We start from the raw sequence: 19917 nt of genomic DNA on the forward strand, positions 1-19917 counted from the left end.
CAGGCGACAACCCATGAAGATACAGCAGACCGAGTAGGCTCTAGTGCGTGCTGTAGTGAACTGCAGTGTGAATTAGCGATAGCGACATACGAGTACCTGTAGTTACGACGTGTAAGTGTTCAATAAATCCAACTGCCAATCCAAACCCCGACCACAATCACTCATACACGTGACATAATGTCAAACGGCCCTACGGAGCGGATGAATGAACTCTGTCCACGGCGCAGAATCGAGCAGGGTGGAGAGAGGGGATCGGTTCGAATCTCGGCCGATACACATCCTATCCTCATTAAGGATTTTCGCGGCTTTCCCCTCTCTCCGGGCAAATGCCAGGACCGCTTCCTCACACATCCTTTCAACTTCATATGTACTAGATCCTGACAGCCACTCACGGAACCTGAACGCTCATTACGGTGTTCACGAGGGCCCGGCACTGGTTTCCGTACATCTTGTCGTCCCATGACTAGCTCAATTTAACGATCTAAACAGTTGGGGCATCAGCGTTTCTCGCTGCCTGTCGTTCAAAGTAAGAACCCCACTAACATAGAACCCCTTACCGAACTTCCATAACGTATCCATTAAATGCTTTTCATAAATCCCACGTTCCCCAGAAGAAAAGAAACTAATTATCAAACTTCTCTATGAATCTAGCTACACTTAACACGCACACAAGTGTTTGTGACGTTTCAATCAATTTATAATTAAGCACCGGAAGCTGAGAGCCACTATAGGCTGCGTCTAGGAGAACACAACATAGTTTCGGGCCTGCATCTATTTCTAATCTACATCTCCCGCACATCATCGTCACTGATTTAATGATCTAATCACTCTAAAATTCGGGCGAAGGGCAGGGCACAGAATGGCAGCGCACTAAGTGTGGCATGATCATTTGGAGCTGTGTGGGAAATGTCTGCAACAATAGCGTAACTTCTCAAGAGTTCTTCACGTGCACTGAAAGTGTAGCGGGCTCGGGACAACCAGAGAAAAGTAAAATGCAGTTTATTACAAAGAGTTTCTTCAGCCAGCTCAGGGCTATTCATGCGAGTACCACGTACTTGAGATGCACTCCACAATGCTGTCTAGTGGGCATGTAAGGAACTTCAAAACAAAAGAGCCCCAAACCCATGCGTCGATGGGGAAAATGTCGTAGCCTTGGAAACAAACCGTACAACATCTGAGAAGAATGACAGGTTTTCGCTTGTTTATGACAATCCGCACATAACCTTTGAGACAGTCCTGATAAAACTTAATTTCAATTAATTTGTTAAGTCAGAATTGTTAGGATTTGGGATTATATCGTCCCGTATTCTAAAAACTAGAGAACAAAACGTTTCGGAGACTGGATCTGTATCCATCCTCAGATGAGGAGGGAGACGCCTACTCTGTAACCCCAATCACATCACTGGACCTCAGGATGGAAACAGATTCAGCTTCAGAAAAGTGTTCTAGTTTTCAGAATACCGGACGGTGGGCAAAGTGCAAAGTATTATACGCCACCGCAGAACCCTTTGGAATCTCATTAAAAGAAGTCGGTTGGTTGCAATGTCCACGTACTGTGGCACATATTAAAACAGATGGGCTCGTAAAATCGTACTGCGCAAGGAAACTGCAGAAACTGGCTGCATAACTTCAGGCTATGAGTGAAAGAGGCTGAATTTGCACGTATTCAGTACTCTGTTCGAATTTCGGCCGGGACACAGGTTATCCCGTATGTCGTGGGTTTCTTCAGACCCCTCTAGTAAATACCTCGATTAGGCCACAACCGCTTCCTTTCAATCACTTTCCAATTCTTCACTCACCAACTGTCCTGCCATTCCGCCTAGATACTGATAGCATCGATACACAATTTTATTTAGCTCCAGTGTCTGACTGGGACACCTTCAGTACTCTAAAATTATCACGAATGTTCATGCTGGGTCTCTGCATAATTTTACTGAATTTTCTACTACGGATTCGGGATCCGAAAGGCGCCAGACCAGACACGTCACTCTAAAGGGGGAAAGCAGGCCGGTGGAAAATTTCCCAGAACGTAAAAGAAAATGGGAGGTCAGAAAGAAAGCGGCAGAAGAGAAAGAAATAAATTAAAGAGAAAAGGAAAGGAAGAAAGCAATGCATTTCCCGCTGTAGGCCTTATGCCAAGAGCCTCAAGAAGAGTCTAAGATTCTAACAAAACATTACAAAAAAAAACCAGAACTCTGTTTCAACAGTATGTGAATCTACGCATGTCGCTTCACGCTCCGGCCGTTTTACTTCCCGGAGTAAAGCCGGATAGGCCCCAGTGCCCGTCTGGACGTTATGGGCAAAGAAATGTCTACGAATGGAAACTAAATTTCCAAAACCAGTTTCGTAACGATTAACAGACGCTTACTGGAAACTGAGACCGTTAGCTCCTTGTACTGGAAATTAGGCCTCTCATACAGCGGTGGGCCGATTACATCGGCCGCGCGGTCAAAGGCATGAAAGGTCTTCGCCCTCTCAAACACAGGGATCGTGGGTTCGAATCCCACTCGAAATATGGATGTCTGTCAGTGTTTCTTCTGTGTCTGTGTCATCCTGTGTAGGCATTGCGACGGGCTGATCCCCGTTCAAGGAGTCCTCTCGACTGTCTATAAGATCCATTGTTCTAAGATCAATTTTGATGGGGAACAGGACAGAAGGCCTAATGAGATGATGTAGCGGTGAGTTCCAGTCCTGCTGGATGTCACCCTTACTGCTTCGGATTTTCGTACTGGCTAGCCTCACATACAGATAAAAACAGCTTATTCCGAGAAGAGAAATAATGAATCACGTGACTGGAAAAGTATCCTCTCACACTTTTAAAAACTGGAAACAACGGAATGCGCATGACCATGTGTGACTTCCTTAAGACGGCCGGCCAACTTCGTGGTGCGACCGACCGTGAAATCACATATATTTCAAGAAAAAAGAAAACACTTGTCATCCTACAACTTCACCGCCGGTTACTTCCTACGCCCACACGTTACAGCACTTGCTTCTAGATAACAGCACTCCTAAAGGCAAAGTTGTCCCACGCCATGAAGACGTATGGGGAGTGGAAGTATAGCTCCACACATTCTTAACCTCAGCACTAGATGGGGATGAGTGGTCAGCTTCACGCCTCAGCTGCTTTACCTCCGTGGAAATACCCCAGGTACACACTGGATAGGAAGTTCGGTGGGCGTCAGAGCCGGGCTGGACGCTCCGGAGAGAAGTTTTTTACCGCCGCCAAGAATTGGTTTAGCACGTAGTCTAGTCACTGTGCTGACTTACATGTGCCAGCTCCCGCAGGAAAGTCACGAAACCTAGCGATGCGATCACCACTCGATTATTGTTACCCTATCGGGAAGTCTTTCTAGAATTTTCGAGTTCACAGCCTGAACATTCGGAGAAACTGTCATTTCAAAGTGTCCCTCAATGTCTATAAGGTGTAAGGGAGGATCAGTGGAAGAATTATCACTAAATAACCGTAGCCAGAGGTGGGAACTGTCAGATTGTTCCATTGAATTTTCAGCTGGTAACTTCTAAGTTAATGTTCAATGATGAAAGGGCATTAGAAAAGTATCTAAGATAAACACAGCTGCATCCGTGGTCACTGAATGCCCAGTGGGCTTACATAAACACGTTAGGAGCCTAAGAAAATATAAAATATTGTCACGATTTGGAGTGTGACTACAGTGACTCAGTTTATTGACCACTTATACATGCGACTTGTAACTATGTACAAGTAATTACAGCAACCTCGCTATCTCCACTTCACAGTTCACTACGGCACACGCTAAAGTCTAATGTTCTCAGCCTGTTACGCTCCCCACTAGTCACTTCCTAGTAACGGCTTTTAACAGTGGAGATTCTTCAGCTTCTGCGCTCACGCCATTGCCTGCTGGTTAATATTCCAAGACTCCCAGGCTGGCGGCCATCTCACACCAACCTCCTAGTCTTCGCTTCACAGGCTCCCCTTATAACTGACTAAATTCTAAACTTGTCCCGTGTATAACTTCCCGGCGATGATCGCGTTGAAAAACACCGCTCCTCACTGCTCTAGTTCAACTGCTTCTTGTTAAGTTTCCGCTGCCTAGCAACGGACGATCTTTGGCGGACGTTACCTAGCAACGGGTCTACAAGCTACAATATATATGCTGGTGGTATGGTACGCAGCTTGTCCATAACGTGCTCTTGAAAAGCGTTAATGATGTAAAAATAAAATAAAAATCTTTAAGAGGAAGGACAATGAAAATCCATTCTGCAGCGGTGGTTCTACTGCGTGGGTGAAGCCATGTTTTCAGTTTGGGTAGTATCCTCAGTAAACACTGACGTCCCTGCCGTGAAGAGCAGGTAAATGCAACGCGGCTAGGAAAGGGACCGAGCTGAGCGCCACCTCTATGTCGAGACCAAGTTAGGGACAGTTAACGATTTAAAGCACATACGAACCGCTTTAACATTTAAAAACCCCTTCTGCATTTTGCCCGGAGTGATTATATGTTCTGTATAATTCTAAACATAAACTAAATCAGTTTCCTGTCAGGTAAAAACCATTTTTTTTTTTAATTTTTACTTAGATGAACTTCTGGCTTCAAAGGGCTAAAGTCGAACATGAAGACAGCTCCAAATATCCAAGTAGATATTTACCGACAGAACTGTTAATGCCTAGTCCGCAACTGGGCACGATCCCACGCCATTTTCTTCCGCCTTCTTTCACCTTCATATTATCGCCACAGCTCCTCAGCCTTCCAAGAAACTTCCCGATAAATGTCTGTGCGCATTTTATACCTCCGACATCCGGACTACATTTCCAGTCCATCGTAACCTCACAGATTTCGGTATCCCCACCAAGAGGTGTATTGTGTATGTACACTGCGAGGGTCTCGCAACGTATGCTTCCAGCTTACTTGATCCCCCTTATTTTCATGTATTTTCCTCAGAACTTTTTTCAGACACTTCTAATTTATAGCATTCCCTCAAGCTACGAAACCTCGTTACACAATCCTACAAAACAACTTTCGTTTTAATTACTGTCTTCGTCGTCAAACGCTCTGAAGAGGCGTGAAATATGTAATGCAAACATCTGAAGTGTGGTAGGGTCACTATTTATAATTTCTGTCCTACATTATATATAATATCTCGTATCTATCGAGACATTTAATTCAATAATTATGAATTTCGCCTTCCGATCTTGTAACGATAAAGATAATACACCATAAATGCACATGTCAGACTGTGAGTCACAACAAACAAATAAATACGTGTACCAGATACTCTATTAGAATCTTCAGTAAAACAACGTTCGATTATCTAAAACAAAATTCACCTTCAAACTCTGACCTAAGAGCCAATCCAGAGACAACGCTCGGCGTACACACACAGAGAACGCGACCTTTCAACACTAACATTACTACCAGAACAAGCAGTTCTGTGAAGAAATACGTTCCTTCAGATGCTCCTTACTATACGCGTACATGAAATGAGACATCATTTTTTTATGCATTTCTGTTCATAATTAATATTTATGCAGTTTTGTAATCTATTTTCGTCAATAATCAGTATTTATACAATTCAGTCGTCCATTTCTTTTCATGCTTCATATTATACAATTCAGTAGTACATTTTCGATAATAATTAGTATTTATACGACTTAGAAGTCCATTTCTGCTCATGATTAATATTCATATGATTCAGTGGTCAATTTATGTCCATAATCTCCGCAAGCTCTCCACTCGCGCCATACTTAACTGATTAACTCTGAAGGAACAAAGTCCTTCTTAGATCCAAGCAGTCACTCAGTTCGTAGATTCCCCGCTTTCGCAGAAGCCTAAGGTAGTCATTAGTCCCTATCCTAAGCCAGATATACCCAGTCCATACCCTCCCGCCATTTTGTCTGAACGCAGATAACGTCCCCCGCACCTAGGTCTCCCAAGTGTTATCTTTCCTTCCGGTCTTAAGACAAATATTTTGTGAACAAACTGTGAAGCTCCTCATTGCGCAATTTCCTCCTTCTCCTGTCCCTTCCATGGGGGCATGCTGTAGCGTAGTTGGCTGAGGCACTATGCTACAAGGCGGAAGGTCGCGGGATCGAATTCCGATGAGGTCACTGGATTTTTCAATTGACCTAATTCTTTCAGCCGCAATATGGCTCTGGGATCGACTCAACCTCTAACAGAAATGAGCACAAGCAATCTTCCTAGGGGTAAAGGGAGGCCGACGCGTAAGGCTGACCTCACCGCCATCTGTGAGCCGACTGTCTAGAAAATGTGGGAGCCTCGACTTCTCGCAACCCTATGGGCCTCCACGGCCTGTTACAGGAATATATTTATCTTTTAACTGTCATTTCCACGTTCTTGGGTTCAAGTATTGTCCAAAGCACCCTGGTGCCAGCCTGTGTTGCTCAGAATGTAGTCTTCAGCGCACAAAACTATACCACGTATAAATTTCACGCAGGCCTACATGCTTCCATTGGCGCCCTGCGTACTGAAGTTGGGCAGACGGCTACAAAACTCTCACAATGCCGCCTTGTTTTAGTTTTACTATATACAGGAAACAATGGCAGGTGGGTCGACAAGTCCAATACCCATTCTGGCTGCAATAAATAAAGAAAGTGGTCTGGAAACATGCAATGAAGCAGAATTAATACGATTAAAATGGATCAGCAATGAAGTACGTACTCGTAACCTAGCAACGGAAAAGTGTGAGAGCCTGGCCTGCGTTCCGCGCACACGGACTGGCTACAAGAGGACTACTGTACATCCGAAACCACCCAACAAGTGTTATTTAAAGGTGTTCCCCGCAAAGCCATCGCCCCAACTGCAACATATCAACTGTCCAATTCTCTGGCAACAGAGCCGGAAGTTCAACACCCGAACGGTTTCAGCTCACCTCCATACCTGCTCACAGCCTGTCACCCTCACATTCAACTCAACGTTATCACCCAGCGATAAGATGTCGAAGAACTGTTAATGGTTTCACAACTACTAAGATAATAATTGCGATATCAAAAGAAAAAGAATCAGCTTATAGCATCAACTGCTGCATTTTAATTAAATTCCACCGAGAACATTCACAAAAACAAAAGTAACGGCTACCAGGAATGAAACGTGGATCAGTCAATGCGCTGAACGGCGCCTTTGAGAACCTAACAGCTGCTTCGATAATCACGATATTCTCCGCCCTTTACGGAATCCGAACCCGAGCCAGATTAATCCAATTCATACCATCACATCCCTTTTCTTTGGGTTTTAGTACCATCCTTCCATTTACGCTTACAGCCTATGTCTTCAAAGTGGTCTCTTCCTTTCAAGTTTTCAAAGAAAAATTTTGTATGCATTTATCGCATCTCACATGTCTGCTACGTGTCCAAGCCGTCATACTAACATGCGATGAAGGGTACAAATTATGAAGCACCTCATTATGCAGTTTTGCTTCTAGCCCCCCTGCTCACTTCCTGTCTTTTTTTTTCCTTGGCACTACAGCCCTAGTGGGCCTAGGCCTACCTCCATGAACTCCGTTCACTTCGGTTTACACATACGGTAGGACTCCTTGGGCGGGTGATCAGCTCGTCGCAAGGCCTCTACCTGTAGACAAACACAGAAAAACGCAAACAAACATCCATGCCCTGAGTGGGATTCGAACCCACGATCCCAGCTTCCGAGCGAGCTAAGACAGTGCATGCCTTAGACCGCTCGGCTACCGTGACCGGCTCACTTCCTGTCTTAGCTCCACATATTCTCCTCTGCACCCTCTGATCACAAAACTCCTCCCATAGATATTTCTCGATCAATATGACAGGCCAAGTTTCACTCTCATGAAAAACAAGTACATGAGTTTAGGTACGCGACGAGAAGACAAAAGATTCTCAACGGAATGGCGGCAAGACTTCCCCGAATTAAATGCAAAACGAAAACAAAGCGCCTCATTCTACTTCGACAAAAGGTTATTTTCATACATACTACTTTCTGGAGAAATCTTTGGCGCATTAAAAAAACTGTTCAACCACCACTGCTTCTACATGAATCTCCAGTATACTTTTTTATACTAAAATAGTTTCTTCAGCCACCGCCAGGGTCGCCACATGCGCTAAAAATGACAGGGCTAAGATGTACAAAGAGAAGAATGGAACGTATTCCCTACAGCTATTCAGTGAGACCGCAGAGAATAGCGTCAGTTCCAAGAACATCGGTTTCAACATGAGCAAGATGTGTGTGTGTGTTCAGCATGTGAGGTTGAGCAACACTAGCAATGCAACAAGATCTCGGCATTTGCGATCCCCTAACACAAATCTACGTATATGAACTAAATGACTCAACACAAACACAAAGTTATTGCACCAACAGGCAGACGACACCTGCACGGATACATTTCTTGCAATCGTGTACAAACTTAATTCCAACGCCATGACTCCTATGCATATTTTCACATCAGTAAAGTATTGTGGACACTGCATCGCAGTGGCGGCTGGTAAACCATTTCGCACGTCTGTACGCAACTGAAACACTAAAATATAGGGGGGTAGTGTCAAGCAGGCAGAGATATAGCCCCTCCATTTCAGGTTAACACAATTTCTCCTTTATATGCTGAAATTACAGCCCTGGCATTCATAAACACTGTTCCCTTCACCCCTCGTGTTACTTCTTGCTTAGCGCCACTGAGGTATTCGTCACTGTGCTCTGTACGGAAATCCCAAATCTGAGCTGTCTCTGATCCTCTTTCACTACAGTTAACCCTCGCTAATCCGGATCGAAATATGAGAAATTCTGTTCACAAATGAGTACATGCCATAAAATACACATGGGATTTAGGAGGAAGGGGGATTAGAGCAGGAGCACTTTCAGACTGTGTTGAGGGCAGCTGGAGAGACTGAAACCACGCAAGAAAATACCCAAGATTGGCTTCCGCTGGCTAAAGGAGGCCCTGGATTTCAGCTTCTGACAGAGGAAGAAACTGCTGTAGTGATATATTTTTATTTGCATCAGCACTGCTTATATTATTACAATTTCCATTTTTTGTTTTCTAAGTTTCTTTCTCTTTTAGGGATATCTTTCACTTCATTAATCTGGATTATCGGTTATCCGGATGACCTCCCTCACAATTAATGCGGATTAGCGAGGCTTTATTGTACTTGCATGAGGCACAGAGCTACCCTTCTTCGGAAACTAATGTTTGCTCATAATATCACACTGCGGCATCCCGTTGCACCGTGTGTTCTAGATTATCAGTCACTTCTCACCGCCCCTGTGCAACTGCGTCGATGTACGTATTAAAATCCACACTTCAAAAGCATTCGTCTCTTCACATTATTGGAACTCTACATGTTTCGGCCCAAATGGCTGCCATCATCAGGTGTGCAACTTGTATACGAAACTGCTGCAGTTGTCACGCTGCTACACTTTGCTTTTTAAAGGTGTAAAATACTTACAAAATATTTTAATTTTTTTTTAATCTCTCGCCGTCATCATGGAATCACATTGCACAGCTATACACAGCACACCAACAGAATGTACACGAGACCCCACAACACGCGCAAACAACGAAATAATCACGGTATGATATTTTAAGAAAAATTGATTTAATATTTTTCACCTTTAAAACGCGAAGTGTAGCAGCGTGACAAGGGCAGCAGTTTCCTCTGCAACTTGTACACATGATGATGGCAGCCAGTTGGGCAGAATAACGGGGAAGACGAATGCTCTCGAAGCGTGAATTTTAATACGTCGACGAAGTTGCACAGGGACGGCGAGAAGTGCGACTGATAACCCAGAATACTTTCTCGTCTACGTCGAGAAACGTACCGCCTTGTACACCACCTGAACCCGAAGATTCACTGCGGCGTACAGATTCGTGAACAGGGAAATCCTTCTGAAAGTTATTCCACGATATTGGATTTTTTTTCAGTTTTTCAGTCTGCACTGTGTACATAAAAATAAACGGCTTTCTACATTCTGTTAACCATATGTGAAATCGGTATCTCGCGTTTCTCTTATTAAGCTTATTAAAGCTTCACTAGCTCGAGTCTTCGGGGGGGGGCACGCGGTACTGTAGTTGGTTGAGGCAGCATGCTACAAGCCGGAAGGTCGCGGGTTCGATTCCCGATGAAGTGGATTTTTTCAATTTACCTAATCCTCCCAGCCGAACTATGGCCCCGGGGTCGACTCAGAAATGAGTACCAGGAATCTTCTTGGGGGGTAAAGTGCGGCTAGCGCATAAAGTTGACAAAACCTCATAGCCATCTGTGAGCCGACTGTCTAGAGAAAATGTGGGAGCCTCGACGTCTCACAACCCTATGGACCTTCACGACCTGTTACACGGATAAATTTCCCTCTTTTTTTACCTTATATTTACTCTTCATTCCATCAGCAAGTTCGTCAGTCAAAAACACTCTGCCTGCAAACAGACCGAACTCTTAAAAACACTTCACACCACAATTTCATCTCGATCCTTAACCACGAGCTCTATCTCAGGCCTGGAAGCCTGAGAAGAGCAGGAACTTGCTGATGGTCCTCGCCAGCACAGTCATTCTTGGTTTCGGGCTCTGCAGTGACCCATGACCACATTTCTGCTCTTTCCAAGACCATTTACCTTTTGGAAAATAGTCTCCTCTTCTACAACAGGAGGGGTTCGACCTTTTGTGAGCATAGCATGGCAATAAATTGCTCCTGGCCTTCGCCAGCACATTTATTCTTGGCTTCGGGACCTGTCGGGACTCATGACGTTTCTGTTTATTCCAAGACCATTTATGTGTCTGAAAATGAGGCCTCCTCTTCGGCGAAGGGAGGGGTTTGAGTAGGCACCACACTGATTCGTACCTCATGGGAAACACAGTGCGTCTCCATAGCAACAAGCGACCGATTAATGCTGTTTAGAGAACGATCGCCGTGTACTCTAAGAATCATATGAAACACAAATACACAGCGTGGGTAGAATGTTAAGTTGTTTAATTTTAAAGCAGGTAGTACATGTAGTAACCACTGTGTCTCAAAGGGTTAAACGGTGTCTAGTGGTGCTAAGGATACACACATCTACTGGCCTTCTCTTCCCAAAGTTTACTCTAGTTCAAAATAGGCAAATCAGTTTCCTGTAATCAAGTAAATGCCCAATTAGGCAAGCAACCTGTAAAACAGTCTCAAGTCCATACAAGGAGCCTTCAACCCTTTAAATTTATTATAAATTACAACATATTCAAAATTGACGACTAATGGGCCGTGTCCAGTTGCTGCAGTAACAGTTCAATTGGGAAGAGCTGTACTTATCCCACGCACGGGTACAGTACAACACTTGTCAACTGTACAAGCTACATTACTGCATCACGTTTTCCTAACTACACACTTCAAAATGAAACAAATTAGCTACAAGTTCTTCTAGATTTAATACAATTTTATCAGCCTATGAATAATCACCTACTATTCGATAAATGGTAAACGGCCGGTAGATTTATTAACCGTAAAGAATAACCACCGATTATTCGACAAATGGCAAACAGGTGAGAGGTTATAATTACGAGACTTAGAGCCGAGGAGGCGGTTTTACGAAAAACGTATGCCATGATGCTCCAACAGTTGCTGTGTTAAAGAGACCTGAAAATGTGATAGCGATTAACACTAACGAGACTGTATCGAGTTACAATGACAGAGTCCTTCAAAGCGTTGTTCTTTGCTAGTTTCCATGGTTACCAAATAGCAGATTCCGTAATCTTTTGTAATATACATGTACATAATTTTTCCTTATGTCTTTCAAACACGCGTTGATTTAAATTTTTCGTTTATGCTACCTACGATTAGTCAACAATGATAAAACCGTCCTACAGATAAACATATTTGTATAATCATGAGCAATTTCGTTACGTCAATGCCTGCTTACTTAGAGCAACAGTAGGTTACTGAATTGAAACACAGTGACAACACATTATTCGCTTTCTTAGAGGTCTCCAGCAGGACCGTTCTGGGCAAAGCATGGTTTCTTTCTAAATACTCTTTGTGCTAAGTACTCCATTCTTTATCTGTTTAAAACACAGTGGTTACACTGCATGAACCGCCTGCTTAAACATTAGAAATCTTAGCATTTCTTCCACCGACTGCACTTGCGTGTTTCATACGCTTCTCAGAATAAAGAGCGATTATTTGTCTACACAGAATTTGGCTGTTGTTCTTTAAAATGGCGACGCAATGTGAACTGAACCCTTTAGAAATTACGAAGAAGAAATTCGTGTTTCTTTAGAAGGAACGAATGGATCTGGTAAAAGTCGACTGGAATAATGGGATCTTATCATCCCATCGTATTCCTTGCTCGTCCAAAGAAACCGACGTGAAAGCCACGCAACATTAAACTGTGCAGCAACAGTACACACTCGGACTCTCTGGCTACGGTTCGCGTATTCGTTCCCCAGACGAGTCACTCTTCAACCCGAATGTCTTGTGACCGAGAATTTCGATTGAGGTTTTCCGTAATTATCCTCGATCCCGAACCAAATTCCGTTCTGGAACCCAAAGTACACGGTGCCCTGCAGCCCCACCCCAATGTTCTGCCGCGGTTACAGACGCTACTAACCTTGTTCGTGTCCGGATTCTCACGGCGGTTACTATGAAACGTACTATATTGTGGTATGTAACGCCGTGTAGTCTGGTCAGACTTTGCCGACGTTTCGCTCCTCTGCTTGGATTTGCTTTTCGACTTGAACATGAAAAAGTACGCTCCTCCGAAACGTCGGTAACATTCTACCAGACTATATGCCGTCACAACCGAGCTGACGGCATTCTACAACATTTCTATTCTCTGCTACATATTCCGAATATAATTCATTTCCCATCCCAGCAACACACCTGTACCGGGACAAGCGGGCACTGGCTGGAACCTTCTGGGATGAAAAATTCAATTGCCCCCTCCCCCACAAAAGAAATCATCCTTTTCTCTCCCCCTAAAACCAAAGAGCCCGTCTTTTGTGTGTCGGTTTCTGGGTGATCTCTCCTACTACAAAAACGATACTTATGTCCAATAGGGTTAACACCCCTTTTCAAGTACGCCTCTAATGAAACAAAAGTGACACATTGCTTGTTCCGCTCGGAGCATGAGCGGGCTATGTCCCGCACATAACAAGCACTCAAAACACTGCACATCACTCACCGACTTGCAGGACGCTATCCACGCACCCCGACTCCAAGAGTTTTAATCCCTTATAAAAGGACAGGTTTTGGTGTTCACCACTCGTGCTAACCGGCGGCACTCGCGACAGGGACGAGTACATGCAGATGTCGCGTTCGTCCCTAGGGAACGACCAGTAAATAACTCGTCTCTGCACAGGCTCGGGAATGCGGTCGTACCGCTCCTCTATCCGCTGGAACGGAATGTTTTCGGCCACGATCTTGGCCGTGATGTCCAGTAAAGTGTCCGGGCTTCGCACCACGCCCGCCGTACCATGGCGCACCAAAGCACTCGCACCAGCACAAGCACCCAACAGCAGGAAGGAACTACAAGAGGAAGCTGGCATGAGCAGGTGATGGGTGCCCACGCCCGCTCCTAGCCGGGAGCAACACAACCTCTTCGCTCCAGACATGAGCTCTCGCTTCTGCAGCCTCGACGGCCTCGGCTGTCCGGCAGAGACTCCACTACGGGACCCGCGTGGTGGGAGACGTTTTACGGTACTGAGCATGCGCCGTGTGGCCACCCCTCCACTTGGTCTCGACAGGCATTACGCGCGCTCCGGGGCCTCCATCACAGCTGATGTTGGCCACTCAGTGAGCCTAGTATTATTTGTTTATATTCTCCACATGGCAGCAAGGTGCGGCGCCGACAAAGTACTCTTCAGTTTGGGAAGGAGTGGGGCCACTGAAGGGAGGAGAAAAGAAGACGCAGCGTTCCGTACATTTTCGCCCCTCTGCCAGAACACACAAGTGCAACCAAGATACAAAATTTCAGTCCCCTTCTTCTCGTTGCTCCGGAGATCCTCCCTTCCCAACCCCTACGTACCGTTTACTTAGGGGGGTAATAACCCCCCTCCCAAAAAATAAAACAGAAACAATTGGCAGGTCGGTTGGTTGCGGTACTGGGTTTTGGCAAAAAGGGACGGTGCATGGTGGAGGGAGGGCAGCAGAGGGGCGAGCTGCATGAAATGACATTAGAACGACGCTCCGAAGAGATCAATAGTAGAGCGCCGCGCTCTGCACAGGCTGGAAAAAAAGGCAGCTCCATCTTCCCGGCCGGCAGGATTTCTTCTGCCAAGTTTCGTCCAAATTGGTTGTCTGGCGACAAACGTAGTCAACAAATAAGGATTAACTGAAAGACTTCTTCTCACAGAGTTGGTCCAAATAAGTGTAACGTATTACCAAACGTTAGCATACTGGCCTACATCAGACAATCAGATCGGCCAATGCACGATCTGCCTGTTCATCACCTCTTAACGCAATGAAACTGGCCCGATCATGGGCCACTTGCAACCAACTGCCTTCCTAGAACCCGTCTTAATTTTACCACCATTATCTCCGTCCTTCAAATGGTCGAGTAAACAGGCTACCTCACCAAACTTCTGCATGTATTCCTTCCTTCACATCCTACCTACATATTCCAGTTCATCCTAACATTACTGTGTGATCTGCAGTAAAATATAAAACAATAAAACATGTCATGAACATAATCTCAGACCTTCCAGTCGTTAATATGTCGACAATCTTTATTAGACAAAAATTAATACCATAATCATCATCATTGTCGTCGTGGTTTAGTTAAGATCTAAAATTCTGTGACGACGGTATGTTGATATAATTATAGAGGCTCTACATTGTCAGTCGTCCTGGGAGAAACTGCAACTCCGTCCAGTGTAGATTATGTGTGAAAATTGTGTTTTTATGTTGGTACCATACACAGAATTTGTCTCTTTAGAGATGAATTCTATTCTGATAGTACTCTGATTTTAACAACAGTAACCGTGAAACAGTGCATGGACATAGGTGCTAGGCCTCGTGTGTATGGAGTTTTCTAATGTCTGTCTTAACTCTCGCAGATGGTTTATGCTGTGCTTGGTTTATATATCACATCTTGTGTTAGTGTTGGCGTTCAATAGGTTCCACCTGAAGACGGAGACAGAATCCAGTCTCCGAAAGGACGTGTTTTAAATCAAAACAGGACGATGGATAATGTTCAGGAACACAATAACTGTGTCATTGTTCAGGCTCTTTAGCCTGTTCTACGTATATGTACTATTGTTAGGCTCCTATCGACACGACACAATGTGAGATAAGTTACAGTGTCGTTAAATAAATTACAAATAAAAATTAAGCTTATGATATCATAAGAATTTTTAAAAATATAAATATGAAACTGCTAAAATGTTCTGACTGTGGTCTTTAGGGTTGTGACACAGTGCAGTCTTGTACGTACATGCCAACGTTATGAAGAAACCCATCAGTGGACGTGCGAGATATGGGTTTATATTCGGAACGTGTCATACGTCCTCTAAACATTCGACAAATGGCACTGTGTGTTGTTCTGTTCGTGCAAGATATCAAGGACAAGAAGGAAACTTGAACACAAACGTACATGATACATCAAGAGTATCGTCAAGTACCAATATCACCAAAACGTCTCCTGAAAAGTGACGTTTAGCGATTAAATCCTCTATCCGTAACACCATTAGCCGGGGTAGATAAGTCAGTGCAGCAAGGAGATTAGGGGATGGACGACCGAGGAATTGGAGTTCCATTTCCAACAGCGACAAAAGATTTTCCTTTCCTCCATAACGTCCAGACCGGCTACTGGGCCCAAGTAGCCTGCTACACAATGCGGTACCGGGCACTCTTTTCCTCCGGGATAAAACGTCAGGGGCGTGAAGCTGACTATTCATCACCTAATATCGAAGTTAAGAATGGTAAATTCATACCTCCATTCCCTCATATGTCTTCATGGCATGGTCCTTAATTAATTAAGCCCAGGGATAACTTTACCATTATCACCAAACAGTGAAGTGAGTCACTTGGTTTATTCAACGAAGCTGTCAGTACTCAAATTACAAGATAAACAGCATGAGCAGTCAGGATATGTCCAAGGAGGAAGCCAGAAAAATTGGGCCGCGCCATAGCTCAAGCGGTTAGTCACTGGCTTGCCACCGCGGCGGCCCGGGTTCGATCCCGGGTCTGGTAAAGTGGGATTTGTGGTGGACAAAGTGGCGCTGGGGCAGGTTTTCTCCGAGTACTTCGGTTTCCCCTGCCAATCTTCATTCCACAATTGCTCCACAATCACCCTCATCTACCATCTGGGGCTGTTACAATAGACCAAAAGTGGCCGCAGTACAAGGGACTTAGTCCCATCCCACTAGCAATAAAATAAAATGCCAGAAAAATTCCTTCCGATCTTAAGTTTAAGCTATTTAAAATTACTCTTGCTAACTGCTCTAAGGCCCTGAGGAAGGAAGACTATACTCAGACAGCCATCAGGGCAACGGACTTTACTAAAAAGCTGAGTGGGTAAAATCGCCTTAAATGTTTCGGAGCCATAGGACCTCCGACGTTCGTGTTATAAATGGATAGTCCTTACCCGCACATTAATCCTTTTCCCGTACAAGTTTCTGAAGATGGTCCGAGGGACCGAAAAATGTAAGGTGTATATATCAAGGCAAGTTTTCAATGAACGTTTTTACCATTCAACGCTGTCTTACTAATACAAAGTGTGAAGGTCAAGAGATCTCATTTTAAGTTAAGGGAAGAATACATCTGTAAACCTTATCAATTACTGCTATTAATATTTCGTACGTCTCCTTCTTTTCTCAATTCTGAATTTTTAAAAATCCATGACGGGAGAGGGAACAGACGCACGGCTTGACCACCGATGGAGGCGCCCATGACGATTAGTGGATAACTGGAAAGGATGTGAAAAAAAAAATGTCGTGGCCTAATTAAATGTGTGTCGGTTCATCTGCTTGGAGGGACTGAGGAAAACAACGCGGAAGCCCTTAAAGATTTTTGTCTTCTGGAATATAACGCCGTGTAATCCGTTGAAACCCAACCGACGTTCGTGAAACTTTCTTGCTTGGCTCACTCTTCAACCCTGAAGATGGAGGCAACATGTTCCTACGAAATGTCCGTCGACTTTCAACGGACTACATGGCGTTACATCTTCATTACTACCGTTGCCAGCAACCTCAATCTTACAACGAAGACCCCCACGAGAAATAGCCAGTCTCCCGGCTAAGAATTGAACTCGGGACCTCCCATATATGATGCAAGAGTATCAACCACTCGACAGCGAAGAAAATTTCGAGTTTAGACTTACAGGCCAAATTCAAACAGTCGCCAGCGTTTCGCAAAAATTTCGGCATGAAACTGTGCGGCTTTCATAGATATTAGAAGCCCATAATGAACTGTACTCACAGTCGCTTGCAGGACTAGCGAAAGGCCAAATGGTGCCTCAGGGGACGAGAAATCCCCCCCCCCCACATTTAAAACCGCTCAACTTTCTCAAAACTTTATCACAGTCAATAACACGAAATTTCCAGATACTATGACGGAAGTCGCCATTAGTGTCCCAGTTCTTAAAGCCGTTTTATTAACATGGTTCCATAACACCAAAAGGACTCTGCTCTATGTACTTAGTTAATCTAATTTATATTCAAGTCAAGGAGGATGAGATGGGAAGGGCATGTAGCGCCCGGAGTTTGGATAGGAAATCCAGAAGGAAAGAGGCTACTGTGAAGACTTAGACTAGATGGAAGATAATTCATAAGATGGATCTTAAAGAAAGAGGATGGGGGTGTAGACTGGATTCATGTGGCTCAGGCTGAGTGGCTGAGCAACTGATGGCTTCTCAAGAGGGAATCAGCACCGTGGAGCTAGTTAGCCGCGTGACATGTTCAGATTATTGAAAAATTAATGGTAACGATATGAGCAAAGCTGAGGTAGACGCCATGCTTTCCGTGCTGTCATAGTGGAGATACGTCCCATGAATCATCACAGCTGGCCGACAGGCGGGAGCTTCGCACTGACAGAAACGTCCCGCTCGACTCACCTTCACGTGACTTTCGCCGTCACCGTGCAATGATAATAATAGTAATAATAATCTGTGGGCGCTACAGTCCATAATGAACCGTGGCCTCTTTCTTATAGTTATTATTCATATAGACGGTAGGACACCTTGGGTGGGGGATCAGCCGTCCGCTAAGCCGCTACCGACACAGGGAAATACAAACACAGAACATAAACCTCCATGCATCGAGTGGGATTCGAACTCTTGACCCCAGTGTTTCAGCAGGCGAAGACAGTTCGTGCCTTACACCGCGCGGCCACTGTGATCGGCCTTTACCGTGCTAAAAGTAAAGTTATCCCTGTACTTAACTAATCAAGGACCATGCCATTAAGACACTTAAGGAAGTGGAGGTATAACTCCATGATTCTTAACTCCGGCACTAGATGGAGGTATGTGGTCAGCTTCACGACCCCGGGAAACAGCCACCCACCCGTATATGAGGCTGCACGTTGCCCCTGCCAGGAAGAGAATACCGGTTCCTCGGCCGCCTAGCCTGGAGCCCAGTTGCTATATCCCCCTTAAAAGCTCTGTCCCTCCTGGGGTAGAGTTTCGTGGCAATTAGCAAACTGCAGCCTGAAATGCACCTTAATAAATTCTATGAATTCCTTTCCCACTGCACAAACAAACCGTAGAGGCTGGGTATGGCGTTATCGCCCCACACTCGTGTTCTGGGGGTGCCCGGAACGACGGCTGCCCTCACTGAGGTATATCGCAGTTTGCCTCAGTCCCTCCAGGCAAATACCAGGATAAGATAACGCAGCTTCCTTTCAAATCCTTCCCAACTCATCATTATTCAAATATCCTGTCATCCAACGTAACATGCTCTCGGTGCTGACAGCGTCGTTAAATTACCAACTACAAAACACAACACACAATACACAGAAACCTCTGGAATCTACATTTCAACCTCAGCCAATTACAATTTTGATTTGTAGGGCAATGTTGGATTTGAGGTTGTCATAGAGGTGGCTACGAAGAACATTATCTTATAGGATGTGACGCCGTGTAGCCCGGTAGAAATTCACTGACGCTTCGGAGGAACGTACTGCCTCCATCCTCAGGAATGATGAGTAAGGAAAGCAACCATCACGACCTAGCCATTAAGCACAGCCACTTCAAAGGTGCTTAAGTCTTGCCGGTGGCTTATTTTACACTTCGACCTTGAATATGGAGGCGATATTTTCCTCCGAAATGTCAGTAATATTCTACCAGACTACACAGAGTCATAACCCAGGAGATACTAGCAGTAAAGAGCTCGGATACGCATCAAGTCCACGCCTTTAGGCTACGACCAGCTCAGCAAATTGAAACTGAAAGTGAAGGAACTGGTATTCGCTCATTGTGTGAGCTGTGCATGTGTTTGACGTGCAAGTGGATAACAACATAAATCTGAATAAAAGAACTCGATAATTCAGGCACAACAAAAACGCAAACACAATGCAAGTCCTCTAACTTCTAGGGGCCTGCTGCTGACTCAATCAATATTCGGCATTTGGAGCGATCCCAATAAACGGAATGAATATGGCAGAGAGGCAGACATTGCATTCTTGGAATACTGAAACTACTTGGGAAAACAATCGCCAGTTCTATTCGCAATGGACGTCACCGGGTGTGTGCAAATCAAGTTCAGTTATTATAGACGGGCCGGCGATTTTGTGTCATACGAAAGATTCATAAAGAACCAGGACGACATGAACTGTTCTCGACGAAGGTGGACACTGCAGTATCAGTTCGGAATATTTCCCACTACCGTTTACTGCTGCCATTTTCTGCCCTTATTCGTAACTACTTTCTTCCAACAGATAACGGCAGAATAGTCTTGTACGAGTATATGTATGGATTGAAAATATGAACTACGCGGTAGCGTAGTTGGTTGAGGGGCTATGCTGCAAGCCGGAAGGTCGCGGGTTCAAGTCCCGATGAGGTCAC

At 44.7% G+C, this 19917-nt stretch overlaps 1 protein-coding gene across 1 annotated transcript in view; it reads right to left on the minus strand.

Annotated features, from left to right (window-relative positions):
- The window catches only part of LOC111863261 (zinc finger SWIM domain-containing protein 4), a 209536-nt gene extending 196010 nt beyond the window's left edge, over positions 1–13526 (minus strand). Inside the window, exon 1 of the mRNA XM_023849422.2 lies at positions 13102–13526. Within this exon, the coding sequence (XP_023705190.2) occupies positions 13102–13465 (364 nt within the window). The 5' untranslated portion in view covers positions 13466–13526. The remainder of the gene's footprint in view (positions 1–13101) is intronic.
- Positions 13527–19917: the final 6391 nt, after the last annotated feature.

The sequence above is a fragment of the Cryptotermes secundus genome, unplaced genomic scaffold (assembly GCF_002891405.2).
Source record: "Cryptotermes secundus unplaced genomic scaffold, Csec_1.0 scaffold929, whole genome shotgun sequence".
NCBI lineage: Eukaryota > Metazoa > Arthropoda > Insecta > Blattodea > Kalotermitidae > Cryptotermes > Cryptotermes secundus.